The following is a 20,041-nucleotide window of genomic DNA, read 5'->3' as shown; positions in this document are numbered from 1 at the left end:
ACAATTTATCAGATAAAAAAAAAGTTACATAAAAGTGTGCGTTTAAAAATCATAGTTAATTGCTTTATTATATAACAAATTCACACACGTAAACAAAATTTTTGTAAAAAAAAAACTCCCAAAAAGAAAAAAAAACTGTTGCAAGTACAACACATTTATAACTTGATAAAAATTTAAAACTGTACAAAATATACTGATAATCCAAAGAAAATAAAAATGTTTATTTCATGATCAACTTGAAGCATATGTTAAACACAATCGAAATTTCTTATCTCAACAAACGCACCATCTGCACAAAACATATGCTCGTGATACTTTGAACGAAAATAACACTGAAAAGCAGAAAATTTCGAGGTAAGAATGCGTAAACAAGTTAATAGAAAATAATTAAATAACTTATAATTTTTACACTTCATTTAACAAACTTCTTAAAAAACTAAATGCAAAATACACATAATCAAAAACTGCAAACAGTTGAAACTGCATTTATTGTGACTGCCGTGTAAAACACACAAACGGTCACTTAGAAGTGCAATGGACGGTTGCTTAAAACAACTAATCAAAAATGTTGATTGTCAGGACGTGTTTCAAAAAACTATGACTAAATTAAATTTATTTAATTTAAATTAATATAATAAGTATAAATAAATATAACTTAAAAACACACAATTAATATTTTCAGTTTGAATAAAACAATTGTAATTTTAAATGACTTTAAGGCCAATGAAATTTAAAACAGACTTACTACTAAAATAATAATTAAAAAAAAAACACTAAGAATGAAAAACAAACATTATTTTTTTAATCGTTATCCAAAAATAAATAACGAATACTTCATTAAAAGTTTTAGCACAATTTTTTCACAAACTTTAGCACCGACTTGTCACTTATAAAACAAGCTTGCATCCTCTAATGTTTCTTCAGTTCAGTTTACATAAAATGCCAAATATTCTATTTGCACAAACTTTCTAATTTACATCTCATTTCCCTCCGCACACTTTTCTCCACTCGCAAATTTCTCCGTGACGTCAGAAAGGCAACTGTCGCACAGGTAGGTGAAGGTGAAGTCGAGCGGAACGGCGCCCATCGACATCTCCCTCCCCGCCAAAAACTCCCTTGTGACGTCATCAACGTGCACGAGGTTCTCGTTCAAACGGGTGCGCACCTCGGCGGGGCACAGGTAGCAAGGCACGGTCTCGGCCAGCGGGATGCGGGGAAGCACCGAGCACGAGACGAACTTGCTCATGAAATTCTTCTGCATGTCGTGCCACACTGGCGGGTGCCTGATGTATAATTATTGTATTAACCGCGATTAAATTGTATACTACACGAAGTAACGTTGAGAGCTTGCTATGTTTGAAAACCATACGTTACAAATTTAAAACTACCATTTACTAAAAAAGTGTCTTTATAAACTATGACAGTACTAGAAAACAAGATGAAAAGATTCAGTTTACTATTAAAGCATGAAACTTACAACAAAAATTATCAGAATAGCATCAAAACTCACTTGGGCAAGCAGTCGATGCAGATGAAGGTGATCGATCCGTGCTCCAGTGTCGCGTTTTCGTGCTTCTTTTCCCGCAAGCAGGACGGGTAATACGGCACCCCGCACCGCATCTGCTCGTACGAGGGTCTCACGTGCACCTTGACAACTTGCAGGTTCATCTGCTTGGCCTCACCGCACGAGTAGCAGTTGGCGGTTGCCACCTTGGATAGCGATGGTTTCTCAGCTGGTTTGCTTGCTGTTTCTGTGGCGCTCGTTTTGGCGGGAGCTGACTCGACTTGTTCGTTTGCAGCGGTTTCTTCTTTGCTTCCAGTGATTTCTTCTACGTCAGCTGCTTTTGTATAAAATGATAAAATATTTTACTAATTTTTAACTTTAAGTTAGAAAGGCAAAATAGAATAGATAAGTTCAAGTTGTTTTCTAGTTTGAAAAATCAAAATAACTTTTTTTTGCAAAATTGCATTTAGAATAGTAGTATGTCATTACAAATCGTTAATATAACAATAAAACTTTTATTACTGGAAAAATGTTTAGTAAGGCACTCTAAATAAGTTTTAAGTACCTAACAATATCAAGTAAACAAAGCGATGAGGTATGTAGCTTATAGTCTAGACAAAGAATTAAGGGAAGAACATTGTATCGCTATTAATTTTTCCATGAAAAACACGTATTGGATGAATTTCAGTTGTTCATGAAATTTTGTAATGGTAGATCATAGAACTGTGGCAGAGAGAAAGTAGCCAGTAAAAAGGCAATGACGCAAACGTCTACATCCATGTACATGGCGGCATATTGGATGGAGTTAACAAAAGAAAGGATACATTGGCAAAAGTTTTGACATTCATAAGTCGAAGTACCATACAAAAAGGAAGTTAGAGCACTGGAGTTTGCGACACACTTGTTGCAAACGGGTTGGTCACAAATTTTATTAGAATAGAACAATTCCTAGCGTTCAAGCACTTACAATTCCTTATACTGGTCATTTTGGAACTTCTACTAAGCTTAAGCTAAAAGTTCTCGGTAAATGACCAATTATTCAGTAGGTATCAAGTGATAGGTAGTTTGTTGACTTTGTCAACACTTGTTGCGATTAGTTTGCGCCTCCCATAAGGAACCTATTGTTGCCTCCGACTTTGACCGGCTGTATCTCAAAAATTATTTTGAATTTCTAAATTCTGTAAAAAGCATCTTGTAGCTTAGTAAAAACTATATAAAATAAGATCAAATTGTGAAAAATATGTTTTACTCCCCCCCCCTATGCCCTTAATCCTACTGTTAAAACAATTAGTTTATTTATTAAAATGTAAAAACCTTCATCGCTTTCTTTTCCAACAGCATCCGCTTCTTTTTCACCCATAGAACAATCAGAACTATTTGCCTCCTTTTTTACTTCAGCATCACGTTCATCCAGTTTGTTACCACGTGGTGGCGGTGGGGAGACGTCACCGTTTTTAATATCAGCAGGAGGGCTCGAGGTGCTGCTTCTGGGAGGGGTGTGATCGACCTCATTGCGCGGGGAGTTGTTGCTGAGAAGCGACCTGCCGATTGGAAGCGCGTTTTGTGCTGAAGAGTGGAAGTGATTTTCTCTCATGTTTTCGCTCAACATTTCTTCCAACTCGATCTGAAAATAAGTAGAGAACTAATTTTTTAACCTCAGTACTTGTATTTCAAGAAATGCAAACAACTCAATTGTTGTACAGTTGTATACTGTTGTATAGCTGTTTAAGTGGTAAGTTTAAACAAACGTCTTATAAGGTTTGTTTTAGTATTTTGTGTTAGTATTTATTAATATTTTTTGTGTGAATTTAAAAAAGCTAATATTTATATAAAGATATTAAAAAATTGAATTTCACTTAATCTTTAATTTTTTTAAGTATGTAGCAATTTTAAAATCTTTATATTTTGTAGTCTGCCTGCAAGATTTCCTCAAAAATGTTTAAGTTAATTACTTGTTACATAATTTCATCGAATATTTTGACTTAGGTAAAGTTTGTGTTTACAATTTTTACCTGGTATGCATTAAGGCCTTAGGGGGGGGGGGGGGTAAACCTGTTTTTTTACAAATTGATCTTATTTTATAGAGTTTTATCTAAGCTTCAAGATGCTTTCTATCGTTTTAAACAATTCAAATTATTTTTTGAGATATGACAAGTCAAAGTCGGGCCGCATAATAGGTTCCCTATGGGAAGGGTAAACTAAAACAGCGAAAAAAGACTATTTCATTTAAAATCTATCTCCTCCTACATTTTTCAAGCAATCTTTTTCAAACTTTCACAGTCTAATCTTTATACAATAACAAAAAAACGTTATTTTGGAATTAAAAAAAATTTGGTAAATATTTTTTTTTTTGAAAAAAAAACACTTTTTTTTTTAATTTTTGTGATAAAAATTTTATTTTTTAAAATTTATAAAATTCTAAAGTAACGTTTTTTCCTTTTATTATAAGGAACGTTTCCTGAAAACTTGAAGAAGATTGCTTGAAAAATGAAGGAGGAGATAGATTTTTAGTGAAATATAAAACTTCCGAGAAAATTGACCCCAAAAAAATTGCGGTCCGTATGTTTATATGGAAAAATTTTTACAAAAAATTAAATATCTCAAAAGTTAAATGATGTTTTTGAATTCTATAAGAACTAGCTTGTAGTTTGTATTTAAAGTTTTCATATAAAAGCCAAAGTTAATTTTTGTAAAAAAAAATGTTGGAACCCCCTCCCCCCCCCCCCCTATGGCCTTAAATCTTTTTATTTACTTCAGCTACACATTTAAATGATAAGGGTTAAGTTAATGTTTAAGCTTGGTTAGAAAAAGTATAAAGAGTATGTTAATTAAGCTATGAAACAATTTAACAAGCAACACATGTACGCATAAAATAATTTATGCTAGATTCTTCTTTTAAAACTACTTGCAAATAAATTTTGTTAAAACAACACTTAAATTTATAAAATTGGTAAAAAGCAAAGAGACAAGCAGCGAAAGCCAAATATAATTTATGCATGCTCTTTATAAAAAACAAAAAAAAAATACAAAAATTACTTTCAAAAGTTATGATAAAAACATCCGTAGCAAACCTGCGATACGGGCTGCCTGATTTCGCACCCGCTGGGCCGCTTCAGCCAGTACAATCTCTTGTTTATCGGGGTGTATCTGTCCTTCCTTTCGAAAGACCGCCACTGTTGCACCAGGAAGGCCTGTGATTGGTATTTTTGATTTACATCAAACGATGTATGGTGAAGTTTTTATGTTTAGGACAAAAGAAAACTGTTAAAGCTGTCTGTTTTAAATCTAGTAAAAGTTTTGAATTGTAAATGCGGTTTCTTTTAACTATTATTAAACTAAAATAAGGTGTTATTTTTTATAAGTAGTAACTGGTATATATACATAAAAACATTTAGACTATTAACTAACATAATGAAAAAAAAAATATCTATTAAGTTATGTAATACTTTATATGTATTAATAATAATTAACTTTTTTTAATTATTAACTGAAAAAAATTCATACTCTAACATGAAAAAAAACAACATCAAAATTATAATCACTGTTCTGTGTTCTTTTAAACAGCTTTCTAATAAATCCTTTTTTGCTTAAAAACCTAAACAAAGCTTGGCATTTTAAATAAAACTGGCTAATTTATTAGTTTATATACATAGATGTGTATACAAAATCATCTTATCTTTAAATAAAGTCCAAAGTAACATTTTTTGTTATTGTATAAAGATTATACTGTGAAAGTTTAAAGAAAACTTCTTTAAAATGTAGGAGGAGATAAATTTTAAATAAAATAGTTTTTTTCGCCGTTATAGTTTTCCCTTCCCATAGGGAACCTGTAATGCGGGTCAACTTTGACTGGTCATATCTCAAAAGTTAATCCAAATTTTTTAAAACGATAAAAAGCATCTTGAAGCTTAGAAAAAACTCTATAAACAAAGATCAACTTGTAAAAAACATGGCTTACCCTCCCCCTATGGCCTTAAAAAAAATGTGTACAGTAGCATTTAATTAAACTTATTCTATCAAAAGCCCTAAAAAAAAGTATTAAAGTCAAATAGTAAAAAAAGCACTTAACTACATTATTTAGACAGCAATTAAGTTAAGTAAACTGAAATATTAACCAACTTTAATTAGCTTTGAATAAAACAAAACTAGCCAAAATTTACTAAAATTCAAATAATTTTTTAAAACTAGCATTGTAATAAGCTATTACTTTACAAAATACATTCAAATGGTTGGACTTTGAAAAATTAAATTGTGTTACAAAAAAAAACAATATTTCAAAAAACATTAAAAACTGCAAAAATTTATTACTTTTTGGAACATACTAAAAAGATTAAACTTAGTACTTATAAGCAGTAGAACAAAATTCCAACTGCAAAAAGAAAATTTAAAACCTGACAGACGAAGCAGGACTTGACGGACCAGTTGCGCATGGGCTCGGCGAGGGGGGCCGGGTCGTGGTACTCCATGAAGGGGAAGAAGGGGGTGGCGGGCTTGTCGGCCGGCTGCCTACTGTATATGAGGGTGGAGTTGGGCGTCGGATTGCCGCAAACGAAGCAGTACACCATCTTGTTGTGCTGCATTGAAGGTGGGAACAAGCTGTTGAGATTGTTAGATCATTTGTTACAGTTTTGTGAACGTATACTTTTTTGAAACTTAGAAGGTGTGCTCGCAGCAGTTTATTGGTTGATTTTAATCGCCCGCAACTTTTTTGTTGCTACACAGTAAAGGTTTTTAGGTATCTTATGTATACATTACCTTCTCTAAAACTTATTGTTTCTTGTGCGTACTGTTTAAAACCAGTAGTTATATGATGTAGTAAAACTTAAGCACATCAGTATAGCACCTACTAACTACTAACAATAAAGTATTTGAACTAAAAAAATTATGAAAACAAAACAAAAAAATCTATTAAACACTAATGATTAAAACTTCTATATAATATATAATAACAACTTTTGTTTGTTCTTTAGATGCTTATATAAGCTATAAGCATTTTTAATAACTAGTATAATCAATTAAACAATGTTAAATCAACAAAAAACAAAGAGATTAATTAAATTTGGATAAAACAAAAAGTATTGGATAGCCTACCAAAACACTAATTAAAACAAACCCAGAGCAGTTTTTCATCCAGGCCTGGTTGAAGTCAACAGAGGGCCTTGAAAGCTTGCTGTGGCCCCCCATGGCTGCCGCTGATGCCCAGTTGAACTGACCCACTGTTGATTTCATCTGGCTTGTTTCCGCTGGTTTTTTTTAAACTATCTTTAATAAATGTTTTGGTAACAAAATAATTATTTTATACTCCCTTTATTTTGATGTACAGCAACATATAAAACACCTTGATTTTTTCAATTTAGTAATACTTTATTATAATAACAAAAGGAAAACAAGAAAAGTATTTGTTAAGCTTTATCAGTTGAAAATTTAGCTGTCAAAACTAACTATCTATACTTAAATTTAGAACAGTAAAATTCATCATACAAAGAAAAACTTGGCATATATTGATATCAGATTTAATTAGTCTACTAATTTAGTTCTAGATACTAAAAAAATCATAAATTTTAGAATAAAGTTTCAAAATAGAACACACATAGCAGGGTTTCCTAAACTTATCCTTAAAACTGTCATTTTTAAAGCTAAAACAAACATCTACCCTAACCAAAAATGAACTTGGAATTTTTTTTATTAAGTCTTTTAAACTATGTTATAAAATTAAGAATTTATCTTAAATATAATCTGGTAGAGTTTTTTTGTTATAGAATTTAGTACTAACTATTATTTCAAAAATAATTTCAACGTTTATGTCAATTTAAAAAAGTTTTTACCAACTTGTAAACTTAGAATATTTTTTAAGCACTGCAGCGGTTTTACTTTTCCATTAAGTTTATGAGAGTTATTAAATTTAAACTAAACTAATTTCTCCAAGCCAAACAGCTATAAATAACCTAGAGTTAATTATCTTGTGAACTTTATTAAAAACATTACTACAAAAACATAAAATACTGAAGTTTTGTTTTAAACAAACACAAAAAATATGCCATTGCTCTGGTTATGTAGCTGAGACTAGTTCTTGTTTTGGTTACAGCAAGAAGTTATCTCAAAAATAAATATGGAAAATTAATACTGTTCCTTCTAGCTTTAAAAAACTTCGCAAAAATTTACTTCAGGAGATATATCAAATTTGTTTTTAGTATTTTGACAAAACTTTTGCACAAATCAGTTGTTCACTAGTTAAAAATTGTCCCCATTATTGCCCATTAACTTTTTATACCAACTTACCAAGTAAAACCCTGATGTATAGTCTATTTGACACATTTTTTAAATTTAAGCTGTTAATAATCTTTTATCAAAATAAGTTATAATATAGTATAGAAAACTTATACAAAACTACAAACCAATGACGTCTGCTAATTTTCTCTTTTCAGTCATTATAGTTTCGTTTGGCTAAGTTACTAAATCTTGAACAAGTGTCTTTAAACTGTATGACAAAAAAAATTGGTTATTCTTTTAATGTGTGTACATGTAAAAAGATTACATTTTCAACGAGCATAATAACAGTGCAGTTTCTTTGTATGAATAAAAAAATTCATTAACAAAATAATAAAACAGTAATGAGATAAGAGCACAATGACACAGGTATTTGAAAGCAGGCAGTTAAACTTTTAAGTTGTTTTCAATATCAGCAGGTTAAAACACTTTAAGCACAGTCATGAACTTTTCTTTATGTTGAAATTATTTTTAACTTAAATGTAATAAAACTTAAGGCAGTCAAAATAAAAAAGCAAGAATGAAATATGTTTTACCCTCAAAATAAGTTTATAACAGTATTATTTATACATAAGTTTATTAGCTGTAAGGTGAAGAAGAAAAAACTGTTAAAATAAATATATTATAAAATATTTATGTGCAAAAACTTATAAGCAAATATGTTATATTTTTTGAAATTTAAAAGCACCAGATAAAATTTTAAATATTGCAAAATTCATTTTAATTAGCAGCTTTTGGGTAGGGTGGCAACCCAAAGTCCTCAGGTACAAAATCTTCCAAAGACGAAATAACACAAGTTGCTTTTTTGAGGTACTCAGCCTTCAGTCTAGGGTCTGGGACCATCACGCACTGCATTTTGGCAGACATGGCTGACATGACGCCGTTCACTGAGTCTTCAAAGACCAAGCACTTGTCTGCTTGGGGAATATTTGGTCTGAACCGCCTTCTAGTTATCTCGTAGGCATCTGAATGCGGTTTGCCATTTTTTATTTCTTTATCACTGCCACAAAAAACCTTGGGCTTAAAGATAGAAAAAAGGTCTTCATGCTGCACAGTTTTTATCAAGTACGCCTTTTCAGTAGAGCTAGTACACAAACCAATTGGAATTTTATGACTTACTAGGTGGTTGAGGAGTTTTTTTACTCCAGGAAGTACTTTTGATTGTGAAAACAGTATATCAATTTGGTTGTCTAGCTTGCTTTTGAACTGCTTAACTGTTATTGGTAATTCTAGTTCTTTAATAATTGTTTCAGCACAGCAGTCTAACTTCTTTCCCATAATTTGACTTTTTAACTCATAGCTGTAAACTTTTCCATAGGGAGTACAAATGTTTTGAAAAGCTATATAATACAGGTCTTCGGTGTTTAAAAGCAACCCATCCATGTCAAAAATTACATGGGTAACAGCTGGGAACTTCATTTTTCCTTAGTGACAAGCAACAATCATTTACAAAGTAGACACAAAATCTGAAAAACTACTTGTTAATAATAGTTTTTGAAATAATTTAATGTTGGTAGTCTTGCAATTTTTTTAAATAAAAAATATTTAAGGAAAAGTTACTACTTAACTAACTACTTCTTGTTAAACTGTCTTCTTTGTTAAAATAAATAAGTGGCTAAATAAACTGCTTTTGTAACCTAAACGTGTTTTAATTTGTAATAGTATGCCTATAAAACAAACCAAATACAAGACTCTTTTAACTATTAATTTTTATAAAAATAGTTGTACAAAAAGTATCCCTTGGTCTCCAAAAAGTTGTAATGTTTGTTAAGAATATACTACTTATATATTAGCAAACATTTTAATAAAACAACTGGGATTCTCAAAACATATTGAGCATAGAGTTGAAGAAGTAAATCACTCTTATTTTCGTCTAACTTTTCATCATTTATATTGTACTTTTTTAATCTAATGTAATACTTTTGAAATAATAAGTTTTATCCTCTACAAGGTCTGGTATTTAAAGAACAGGTCTGGTACTTAAAAAGAAAATTCTCCAAGGTCTGGTATTTAAAGAACAGGGTTACCTGCCTGCAAAAAAAAAGACTGAGTTTGTTAAAAGAACTCTATTTTTCCTCTTTGTCACAATAATCCTTAAGATAGATAGAAATTGCATTTAATATACTAAATATAGTTTAATGTGCACATAAAAATTATTAGGGTAAAGTTAAAATTTTATATGCATGGTTACCACTAAAATTTCATAAAAAACCATGAAAATTTGCAAAATTCTAGGGAAACTATCAAAAACTTTTTATATGATAGTGTAAGAGAACAAATATATTAAGCTACTGTTTATACTCTTCAGGAAACTAATATTAATACCAATTTGTTTGTTAAAAAAATTGTAATTTAGTCATCAAAGTTATTAAGTACTCTTATAGAATAGAATTTGATGTTTTACAGTTTTTATGTCTATTTTATGTAGTTTACAGCGTAGAGTAAAAACTTGATGCTATGGACAGTATTAAAGTACATGCAGGATTAGTATTCTAGTAAATCAATATGTTAGTTAAGATAAAATAATAGACATTTTTAATAGTTTTTGATGAGCCTAGTTTGCTTTTTAGCAACTTCAAAATTTAAAACACTTTAGTTTTTTACTTCTGAATATCAATATCAGGGTTGCCACTCTTTGAGTCAAAAAAACTGCCCTGAGTGACCTTAAACTGCCCTGAGTCATTTGGAATATTTTATTTGAATCCTTAAAACATTTATTTGCCTATGTCCCAAACTACATATACCTCATGTTTTAAAAAGATGGTTGTATAAGTACGTTTTTCATAAGATGTTCATTAAACTTATGAAAGATCTGTTTTCAAAGATTTGACAACACTAGTTTACACTCAAATTTTAGTTTTTCAACTAAAAACAAGTATTTATAAGTTATAACAATTTTTTAATTACTTTACTTATTTTTAATTATAAGTTACAAGTTTAATTTTTTCATTTTTGATTTTTACAGTTGAACTAAATCTGCTTCCTAATTGTATATAACTTTGATTCAATCATTACAAACATTCAATATATAATACACATCTTACATAGAGTTTCTGTGACTTTTATTGCCTTCACCGTTCTTAAGTTTTATTAAATTTTATTGATACACTTACTAATGGTTAATGTTTTATTTTTGTTCAAAATAGATTACAAACATAAAAACTAAATTAATATACTTTGCAATACTAATTAAATAGTTGAAATAGCCTCATTTATATTGTGACGTAATTATTAGATGTAATAATAATCAGTTTTCTTTCCATTAACGTGAGTTGTTTGTTTATATTATGATTTGTTGTTTTGTTGTGTAATTTAGCTTACTTTACTTATTTTAGACTTAATAATCACAAGTATTATATAGTTTTATAACAGTCGGATTTAATATTAAGTATTTTACCTATTATTAACTATTAACTGTAGAAAATATTTTATTTTAATGAAAACATGTATACACCTACTTTATTCTATGCTTCTATTCTTTAATTACAGCAATTATTTTTTTACAGAACCCAGTTGAAGTGTGTTGATTCGTTAACACACAGAAACATATGTTGGTATAATAAAGGAAGATTACTGTATAATTTGATTTTAAGTTATAACAAACAAATTTGTCTAGAAATTATGAACGTATAAACTATATAATTTTATTTAATTAAAATGTATAAGTTATCCTGAATCTCACTGAGATTTTCTAGAAGTTAAAAACGTACCAAGTTTCCCAGAGTACCCAAAGTGTTTGGCAACCCTGCAGTATAGTACACTAAAAAGTAGAAAAAGTATTAAATTTATAACAGACTATAAGCTCATGTAACTTAAACTTGAAAAATACTAATAGGTAAATGGTAATAACTGTTATCTAACTTTAGTTTTGAGTTCTTAAATATTAAGTTTATTGTATTTTGAAAACCAAATGTTAAAATACTTTATAAAAGTTAATTATTTAAGTTTCCTTAAAATAATATTTTTTTAAACTTTAAACCAAATAAAATTCAGGGTTGTCAAAGGTTTTTTTGTAAATTTTTTTCTAGGTATTCTAAAAACAAGTTTTTGGTTAATTTTTGGTATAAACAAAACTAAGGTAAAAAACTGTCTTTAATATTATAAGTAACTATTTTATTTCTTTTTTAATATTTCTTTTAAACAATAATAAAAAAAACCTTATCTTATGATAGATTATTTGTATCTAAATGAAATCTTTTATTTTACAGTTAAAAATAGTTTAAAATTCCAGGTTTTTAAGCAATTTATAGTCAAATTCTAGGTTTTTACACTCTATATTTAACTAAATTGTTAATTTCCAGGATTACAGGTTTTTTGGCAACCCTGAAAACTTAATTAAATTACAACTTATTTTTGACTTAGCATGCTTTAACCTCTAAATAAAAACTGTTTTTCATTAATGTTATAAAATAAAGAACTATTTACTGAGTTAAGAATTACCATTTTTTAGACCTTAAATATTTAATCTTTTGTTCTTTATTTCCTCCATCTTTTCGATGCAGGCATTTTTAAAATTTTAAAATTCCAACATTCTAAGTCTTTTAAAATGTGAAAAAAAAAAAAAAAAAAAACATGATGTCAGTATCTCAAAATATTAAGTGGAAGATAACTTTTTAAGTGATTTCAAAATTTCCAATATAACTAGCAAAAAAAAAAAAACACTTTTGTATTGGAAACTTTTTAAAAAAATTACAACATCTAAAAAGTAAAGTTTTATGCTATGGTTACAAAATTTGTATAAAAACTAGTTTTGAATTTATACTTAAAGCTTTCATATAGGAGACAAATTTATTTAAGTTTAGACCCCTCCCCGATAGCCTTAAGGGCATAAGGGGAGTCTAACATTATTTTTTTTACAAAAAATAACATAGGCTCTTATATGAAAGCTTAAAGTACAAACTACAAGCCAGATTTTATAGAATAATAAAATCTTATTTAACTTTTAAGATATTGTAATTTTTGTAAAAAGTTACCAATACAAACCTATGAACATGTACCGGCAAATTGTTTGGTATCAACTTTCTTGGAATTTTTATAAATTACTAAAAATCTACCTTCTTCTTTATTTATTACTTATTAGATTAGAAAACAAATTATTTATTTTTTTTTTAGTTTTTTTTTAATAAAAAAAATTCATGCATTCAATCCTTTTAAATTTTAATAATAGACTTTCTGTAAAAATTTGAGGATGATTAGTTAAAAAATGAACGAGAGGATAGATTTTTAGTGAAATAGTTTTTTTTTTTTTTTTTGGTTTGAAGGGTGCACAACTATTCAAATTTGGACTATTCAAATTCTTAAAAAAAATTGTAAGGGCCACAACTAAAACAGTAATGTATATTTGTCAAAAATAAAAATACATATGTAGGTTCTCTTTTGATTTCTACAAGCCATTTTTTTTCTTTTTGCAAAACATTAAATAATTTTTGAGATATGGCTTAAATTAAGTAAAAATTAACACTTTTTTTGCAATTTGATCTTGTTTTGTGGGGTTTTAACTGAGCTACAGGATATTTTCTATCTGATTTTGAAAATTCAAAATAGTTTTTGAGAAGGTCAGAGTTGGAGGCAACAGTGGGTTCCTTGTGGGAGGTGTAAACTGAAACGGCAGAAAAAGACTATTTTATTGAAGGTCTGTCTTCTACGTTTTTTGAGATAAATACCTTGGACTTACTTTGGACGGTTTAACTTTAGGTGAGCACACTTTGGTTGGTAACTTGTAATAAATAAAAATTGATAATTAACCAAAAAAAAATACCTATCGTGGGTAAGGGTTAGGGGTAACAGTGATAGTAAAATTAAAATACAAATAATAAGTCAGAAAAAAAATATTTAAAAAAATAGAAAATAAGTTATCAATCTTAGTGTGCTCACCTACAGTTAAGCATAACCAATCAACTTGTAAAAAATAAAGTTGGACTTTCCCCCATGCCTCTAAATATTATATATTTATTATTATCTACCAGATACAAAAACGGAAATTTAATTATTTTAACAAGTTAATTTAACAGTTTATTAAACAAAAAAAAATCGCTCAAAGTATTTAGCCCAGGACTTGTAACACAAAAAATTTTCCAGCAGTTATGGAGTCCTACACTACAATACCTTTTTAACAACTTTCAACAAACGTTTTGTCCAGGAAGAGTCATTTTGTAGAAATTCCGGAAGTCCCCTACTATCATTAGTTGATTAAAATTTAAAATCAGGGACAAAACAAGCTCAAAAAATTCAAATTAGTGACAAAACTTCAAATGTTTAAATAGTAAATTATAACTGAACAATCAGAGACAAAAAAATAATTATTATATATTGCAATTTTTATCATAGTATTGCAAAATCTAATCTGAAAACCGCTTATAGACCGAGAAAAAAATAAATTCGAAAGGTTAAATATACAAACCGATAGTACACTCAGTTTGCATATTTCACCTATATCAAGTTCATACTATGATACAAAAATATTTACTATTTTTTTAGGGTTAAATTTTTAAAATAAGTTTAACTTAAATTAAAAAATTATATAAATAACTAAAGAAAATTATATATTAATAGTTTGATTAGATAATAAGGATGAGTAAAAATTATATTTTAGTTTTAAAGTAAAATTGCAATTGACAAACAAATTTTAAATCAACGATATTTTTTTAAAGCAAATGTTATGACATAGACTTAAAATTTTTATTAAAGATATAAACTGACGTTTAGAAATTAAAATTTCGGTTATAGTACAAAATTTGGAAGAAAATTATTGGTATTTACGTTATAAAATCGATTTTCATCAATAAAAATTTTTTTATAGTAAGAACTTAAGAATTAAGATTAAATTTATTTTTAATTATAAAGCTAATTAAATCAAGTTGGTAGTAATTTAAACAAAAATCTTAAAATTTAATGTACAGTGTAAAATTTAGACTTTTATTATTATTTTACTTGTTTTCTATAACTAAAACTGTATAGTTTATGAAATAAATAGCCTAGTCAACTTAAGAATATAAAAGTACAAGCCAGGCTAACTATTTAACATATAAATTATCATAAAACTACAAATTTTTAGTATTTTTTTTATAGAATTTGTAAAATTTGTTTTAATTATTTTTATAATCGTTATAATACTTGAAATATACTTAACATTTACACTTTTTACACTATACTATATATTTTTTACATAAACAACTTTATATAAAGTTAATTTTGTTATATTGATAAAAAGAAAAATTTAGGTTTCATTTTGGCCGTAATAATTGTATAATGATTAAAATTTTTAATTTATAGCTTGCAGCTTGATAGAAAGAAAAGCATTTAACTTTTAAATAGTCCTAACCGGTTTTTTTTTTGGAATTTTGACACCAAGATCAATGGTTATCGAACGATTTACATTGTAAAAGGTTAAAATTTTGTCTTCCTTTTTTCAAAAGCTAGTTTTTTGTTAACATGAAAAATTCATAACATTAATTTTGAAAGCAGTAACTAGCAAATATAAACTATTAAATTTTTTAAATGTTAACGGCATAAGGGGTTCTAACATTTTAAATAAATAAATAAATAAGCCTTACATTTCAAAGCTTAAGTTATATACTATAAGATAGTTTTTACAAAACTAATACCTAATTACTTTTGAGATATAACAATTTTTGTAAAATAATTCGGATACAACCATATAGAATTTAAAATTTTAAGGGCAATTTTCTCATAAATAAAACAAATTCATTGAAAACCTATCTCGTCCTTCATTTTAAAAGCAATATAATTTAAAATATCATGAAATGTATTTTAGAACAAACTTGGTTAAAATTTGATCAATAATTTTATTGGTTTAATGACCTGGATAGCAAAAATACCTCTCGGTCATCGAGTTGCATACCCAAACTTAATAAAAACTAAAATGAGCTAAAAATTAAAAAGAAATTTAAACTCTAAAACGAAGAGCTCTATGAAAAATGAGACTATTAAACTTTACAACCAACATTTAATAATTTTCTCAAAAAGAAAAAAAAGAAAAAAAAAATATTTGATGTTTTTATTTTTTATGTGTGTTTAAGAATTTCGACTCTACTATCAACTTATTTTAAATTATCCAAAAATTATCCAACAGTAAATTAAAGCTATAACATTAAAAAAATAATATAAAAAAATAAAGCTGCAATACTTAAAAAAAAGTAAAATAAAGCTGTTTTCATAAAAAAAATGCTTAAACTAAAAAATAGTATAAAACAAATATATCATTTTATCTTTTTTTTACAAACTTGAATAAATGTATAAATATATGAGTTTAACTATACCAAAATAATAATGTAAACAACCACAAAAAACACTGAAAATAGTAAATAACTTTTTCCTTTTTGAAAAAAAAATAAATAAATAGTAAAAATATATAAATAACAATATTATTAAAATAAAAAACACTAATAATCATAAAATAAGTCAACCTATTACTAGTTGAAAATTTTATCAGTGATTTTAGCTCATAATTTAAATTTTTAACTTTCTTTGTTTAAAACAAAATGGCATTAGAAATTTTATGATAGAAATTATTAAAAAAAAAATATTATTTATTATTAAAAAAAAAATTATAAGTCTGTTTCTAACAAGTTGTTTAAAATTTATAAAAAACTACTCTGAATCTAACTTTGGTCCCTTATATCTTCTTAGCTATTTTTAATCCAACAAGCGGTAAAGTGTAAAAAGTGTATTATCTGATTATAAACAAAAAAGACAAAATTTGAAAAATAAATGTAGTCCCCCTATGCCCTTAAATTAGTTTATTGGAAAATTTATAAAATATTTGATAATATTTTTTAATTCTATGAGTCTATTATACAATTCGGTTTTGTTTAACATAAAAATGTAACAAGGTTGAAAAGCGACCCTTTAAAAATATGAATCATATTTTTTAAATTAAAACAGTAGGGGTGGGGGATCCACCAATAGTTTATCAAATTTTAAGAGTTTCAACTTAGCTACCAGAAGTTTTTAAAAACTTAAGAAAATTCAAAGTAACGTTTGATTTATGAGCGATCAAAGTTAGTGAACTCAATAGGTTCTAATAGAGTTAATACCATACAACTTTAAATTAAGGAAAAAATGTAGTACTCCAATTCAAGAAAAAATATAACAAAAATCACAAACATAATAACTTAAAAAAAAAGTAATTCATATTAAAAAAATACAGAAAATCTTTTTAGTTAAATAAATATGCGCTGTAGTTTATAGTTGAATTTTGCATATTATAACCATTATTATTTTATATTAAATAAATGTTAGACTACTCTATGACCATAAGAAAAGCTTGCTTTACAAGTTTAAAAATGAAGACAAAAAATTTTATTAAACATTGCAAGTTATTAATCAAGTGTACGAGAAAAACTTCTAGAAAATAATTAACATGCATAGTCTTTTCAAATAAATATAATTTTTTGATTAAATTAAAATTAATCAAGACCATTGTTTTGATTAAAATTATGTTAAAACAAAATTGTATTTACAAAATTAATGAAAAATTTTGTTAAGTAATCTCAACTGTTCATTTGTTCAGAAAAATAACTAAAAATTTTTTATAAATATTTGATGAACTACAACTTAGTAAGTTTTTTAAAATAAAACATAAATAAACAAAGTTATAATTCTTAAACTTTTAGATGACAAACATCCTTTTTTAGTCTTTTGTACTTAAGTTGTTTCGCTGCTACAAGGAGGAGCGACCATTAGAGATGGTCAAAGATTTGCTTCTATAGGCTCCCTGCCAAATTGTGATTACAAATGCTGACTGTACTCTGAATTCCTCGACTTGCTTTGGTGTTTTAGTCATATCCATTTGTTTTATACTACAATTAATTAGTATAAATCTGAAAAACATTGAAGTATAAAATATGGTGCAAGTTATTACTTTTTTTAGTTATTCTGTAGATAATCTGGGAACGTTATTCTGTAGATAATCCTTGGTTAAAATTTCAAAAATAAAATCTACTAAGTGTGGGAAAATAATTAAGCCCAAAACTAAAAGTCAAAATAGAATTTTGGTAGAAAAACATCTGTCTCATTGTTCCTTCTACAATGATAAATGTATTTTGAAGTGAGTTGTCATCACCTGTAATTCTACCTTCCCCTTTATAATTAACATTAAACTAACCAAAAAAAACTATCTATTTAACTGAAATAAAAATCCCTTGGTGACACGTCATTTGGCAAACACTCACAAGGTTATAAACTCAACATTAAAACCACAAAGTGTGGGAAAATCATGAAGATTAAATTCCCAAGCAAGTATATGCCGACGCTGAAACAAAAAATACATCAACAATCCAATTGTGTGGTCACTGCCACCAATGTGAACTCACAATCAGCTGTTGCAACTTTAAACCAACAAATATCTAACTAAAACTATTAGAAACTCTACAAAAATATTTTTAAATTCTAAAATACTAACAAAAATCAACATTTGTATTTATTTTAAACAAATAAATATAAGAAATAAAAAACTCTTATAAAAAAGTCTCAGGAGAATTTGTCTTAAACTATTTTAAAAAGGGTAATCTGCAAATTTATGCTAAATAATCTAAAAAAGAAATAAAATAAAGTTGACTAATATAAAACCTAGCTATTTCAATAAAGATTTTAACTGTATGTCTTGAAAAAAAAAACACTTTTAAACAAAAAATTACTTAAACAACTTTTTTTTTTTTTTTGTTTTACTATTTTTTTTTTTACTTGCTTATGTATGCAAGAATTTTTTTTTTAATTAAATTTTTTTTAAATTACTTCTCTGGTTTTTCAACATAAGAGAATTTCCAGGTTTTATAGTGATATAGTTTGAAAATTCCAGTATTCCAGGTTTTTTAGCAACTCAAATTATTTAAAATAGCATTTTTGAGTGCAGCAAATACAGGTCACACACTATTTTAATCAGATTTAAAAATAAGGAATCAACAAATATCTTGTACCTACTTAATTTGGACCTGAGACTTTTATTTTAAATGGACCTAGACCGCTCCTACCTAAAGCATTCAGTGGCTCAAAGACATTAGAAGAGTTGACTAAATTTGGTACCAAACCTTTCTTAACCAAAATTGGCCCTGGGACATTTATTTGACTATTTGATGTACCTAGAACCCTCTTACCCAGAATATTCAGTGGTTCAAAAACTTTATAAGAGGTTGGAAAATTTGGTACCATCCCTTTTTTAACCAATTTTAATGGACCTGAAACATGACCACCATGTGTACTAGGTAAACTATTTGTTGAGTCCTGGTGAGGGAAAAATGAATAATCTTTAGTAAAATCTAAATGAAGTGTATTTTCAAGATTTTTAACTATTTTTTTTATAAAAAGAAAAGATTCATTATTTTTTAACAATAATTTTTCAAAATCATTATTTGAAATACCTTCTGGAAATTTTTCTTTAATTTCAAAAATAAATTTAATTAAGTTGTTGGCCATTTTTAATTCTAAACAAAATCTTAAAATAAACAAAGCTATGATAAAATTTTCTATTTAATCATAGCTTAAAAATATAAATGTATAATCTTGTATAGAAGATAAATAGTATGAGGGTCAATCTCACATTTATATTTGTTTGATTAGTGTTTATTTTTTTATTTTTCATTATACCACCCTGTGGTTACTAGGATAACTAGTTAATACTTCTTGTTTTTTATTTTTGTTTATATTATTTTGTTGTTACTAAGAACAATTTGTTGAAAGTTTTAAAGTTGAAAGTCGAAATTCAGTAAAAAACTGGGAATTCCGGAACATGTACAATCGGACCCGCGTAAACTTGGCTCGAATAGCGTTTTTCGTATATTTAACTTTTTAACCGAACTTTAAACCTTTTATTTTTAATTTCTTTAATGCTAACTTGAAATTTTTTTCATTCTAAAGAACGTTCTTTTGCTTAGCTTTTCACAATAATTTTCATCGAATTGGGTTTTACTTTTGTAGTGGGGCCCCTTTAAAATGTTCATGTTTTTTTTGCATTTTTTCACTTTACAACGTTTTTCTCCAATAATAATTTTTTTTTACAAATTTTTTTATTTTTAAAATACTTATTAAATTAAGTTTTAGGACGTTATTAATTTTTTTTATTAAAATTTTTTTTTAACATATGCTTAAATGAATTTTTCAAAAAAAAAAAGAAAATTGCACGGTTTTAGCTTATTTTAAATGGTTATATAGCAAAAGTAAATTATCTATATAATAAGTTTTATATATAATAGACTTATATAATTAAGTTTTATAACATTATTATACTTTTCACAAATTATTATTGTTTTTTAA

General features: G+C 27.1%; 1 protein-coding gene and 1 pseudogene across 2 annotated transcripts; both read right to left on the bottom strand.

The window, feature by feature from the left end:
- Positions 1 to 681: 681 nt before the first annotated feature.
- LOC145833779 (uncharacterized) lies at positions 682 to 8,021 on the bottom strand. 2 transcript variants are annotated; one of them, XM_082940958.1, is made up of 7 exons: positions 7,900 to 8,021; positions 6,618 to 6,747; positions 5,896 to 6,100; positions 4,576 to 4,695; positions 2,819 to 3,128; positions 1,511 to 1,841; positions 682 to 1,283 (listed from the first exon to the last, which is right to left on the bottom strand). In XM_082940958.1, the coding sequence occupies exons 1-7, from the start codon at positions 7,931 to 7,933 to the stop codon at positions 974 to 976; spliced, it is 1,440 nt and encodes a 479-aa protein (XP_082797084.1). In that variant the 5' UTR covers positions 7,934 to 8,021; the 3' UTR covers positions 682 to 973. The 2 variants fall into 2 exon arrangements, with proteins under 2 accessions (XP_082797084.1, XP_082797085.1); XM_082940959.1 differs by having other exon boundaries at positions 684 to 1,283; positions 1,511 to 1,838.
- LOC145833780 (pseudouridine-5'-phosphatase pseudogene) lies at positions 7,983 to 9,240 on the bottom strand (annotated as a pseudogene).
- Between the last annotated feature and the right edge of the window lie 10,801 nt (positions 9,241 to 20,041).

This window comes from Thalia democratica, chromosome 4 (genome assembly GCF_965202585.1).
Source record: "Thalia democratica chromosome 4, ktThaDemo2.hap1.1, whole genome shotgun sequence".
Lineage (NCBI taxonomy): Eukaryota > Metazoa > Chordata > Thaliacea > Salpida > Salpidae > Thalia > Thalia democratica.
Note: the sequence above shows the minus strand (reverse complement) of the source record. Positions and strands in the feature narration are given on the sequence as shown.

Excerpts from the sequence above, each read along its gene's own strand:
- LOC145833779 (XM_082940958.1), bottom strand. The coding sequence starts at position 7,933 with ATGACTGAAAAGAGAAAATTAGCAGACGTCATTG. Across the intron at positions 6,748-7,899 it reads AAAATTAGCAGACGTCATTG|CGGAAACAAGCCAGATGAAA; the intron begins GTTTGTAGTTTT and ends AAAAAAAACCAG. Across the intron at positions 1,842-2,818 it reads TGGAAAAGAAAGCGATGAAG|CAGCTGACGTAGAAGAAATC; the intron begins GTTTTTACATTT and ends TTTATACAAAAG.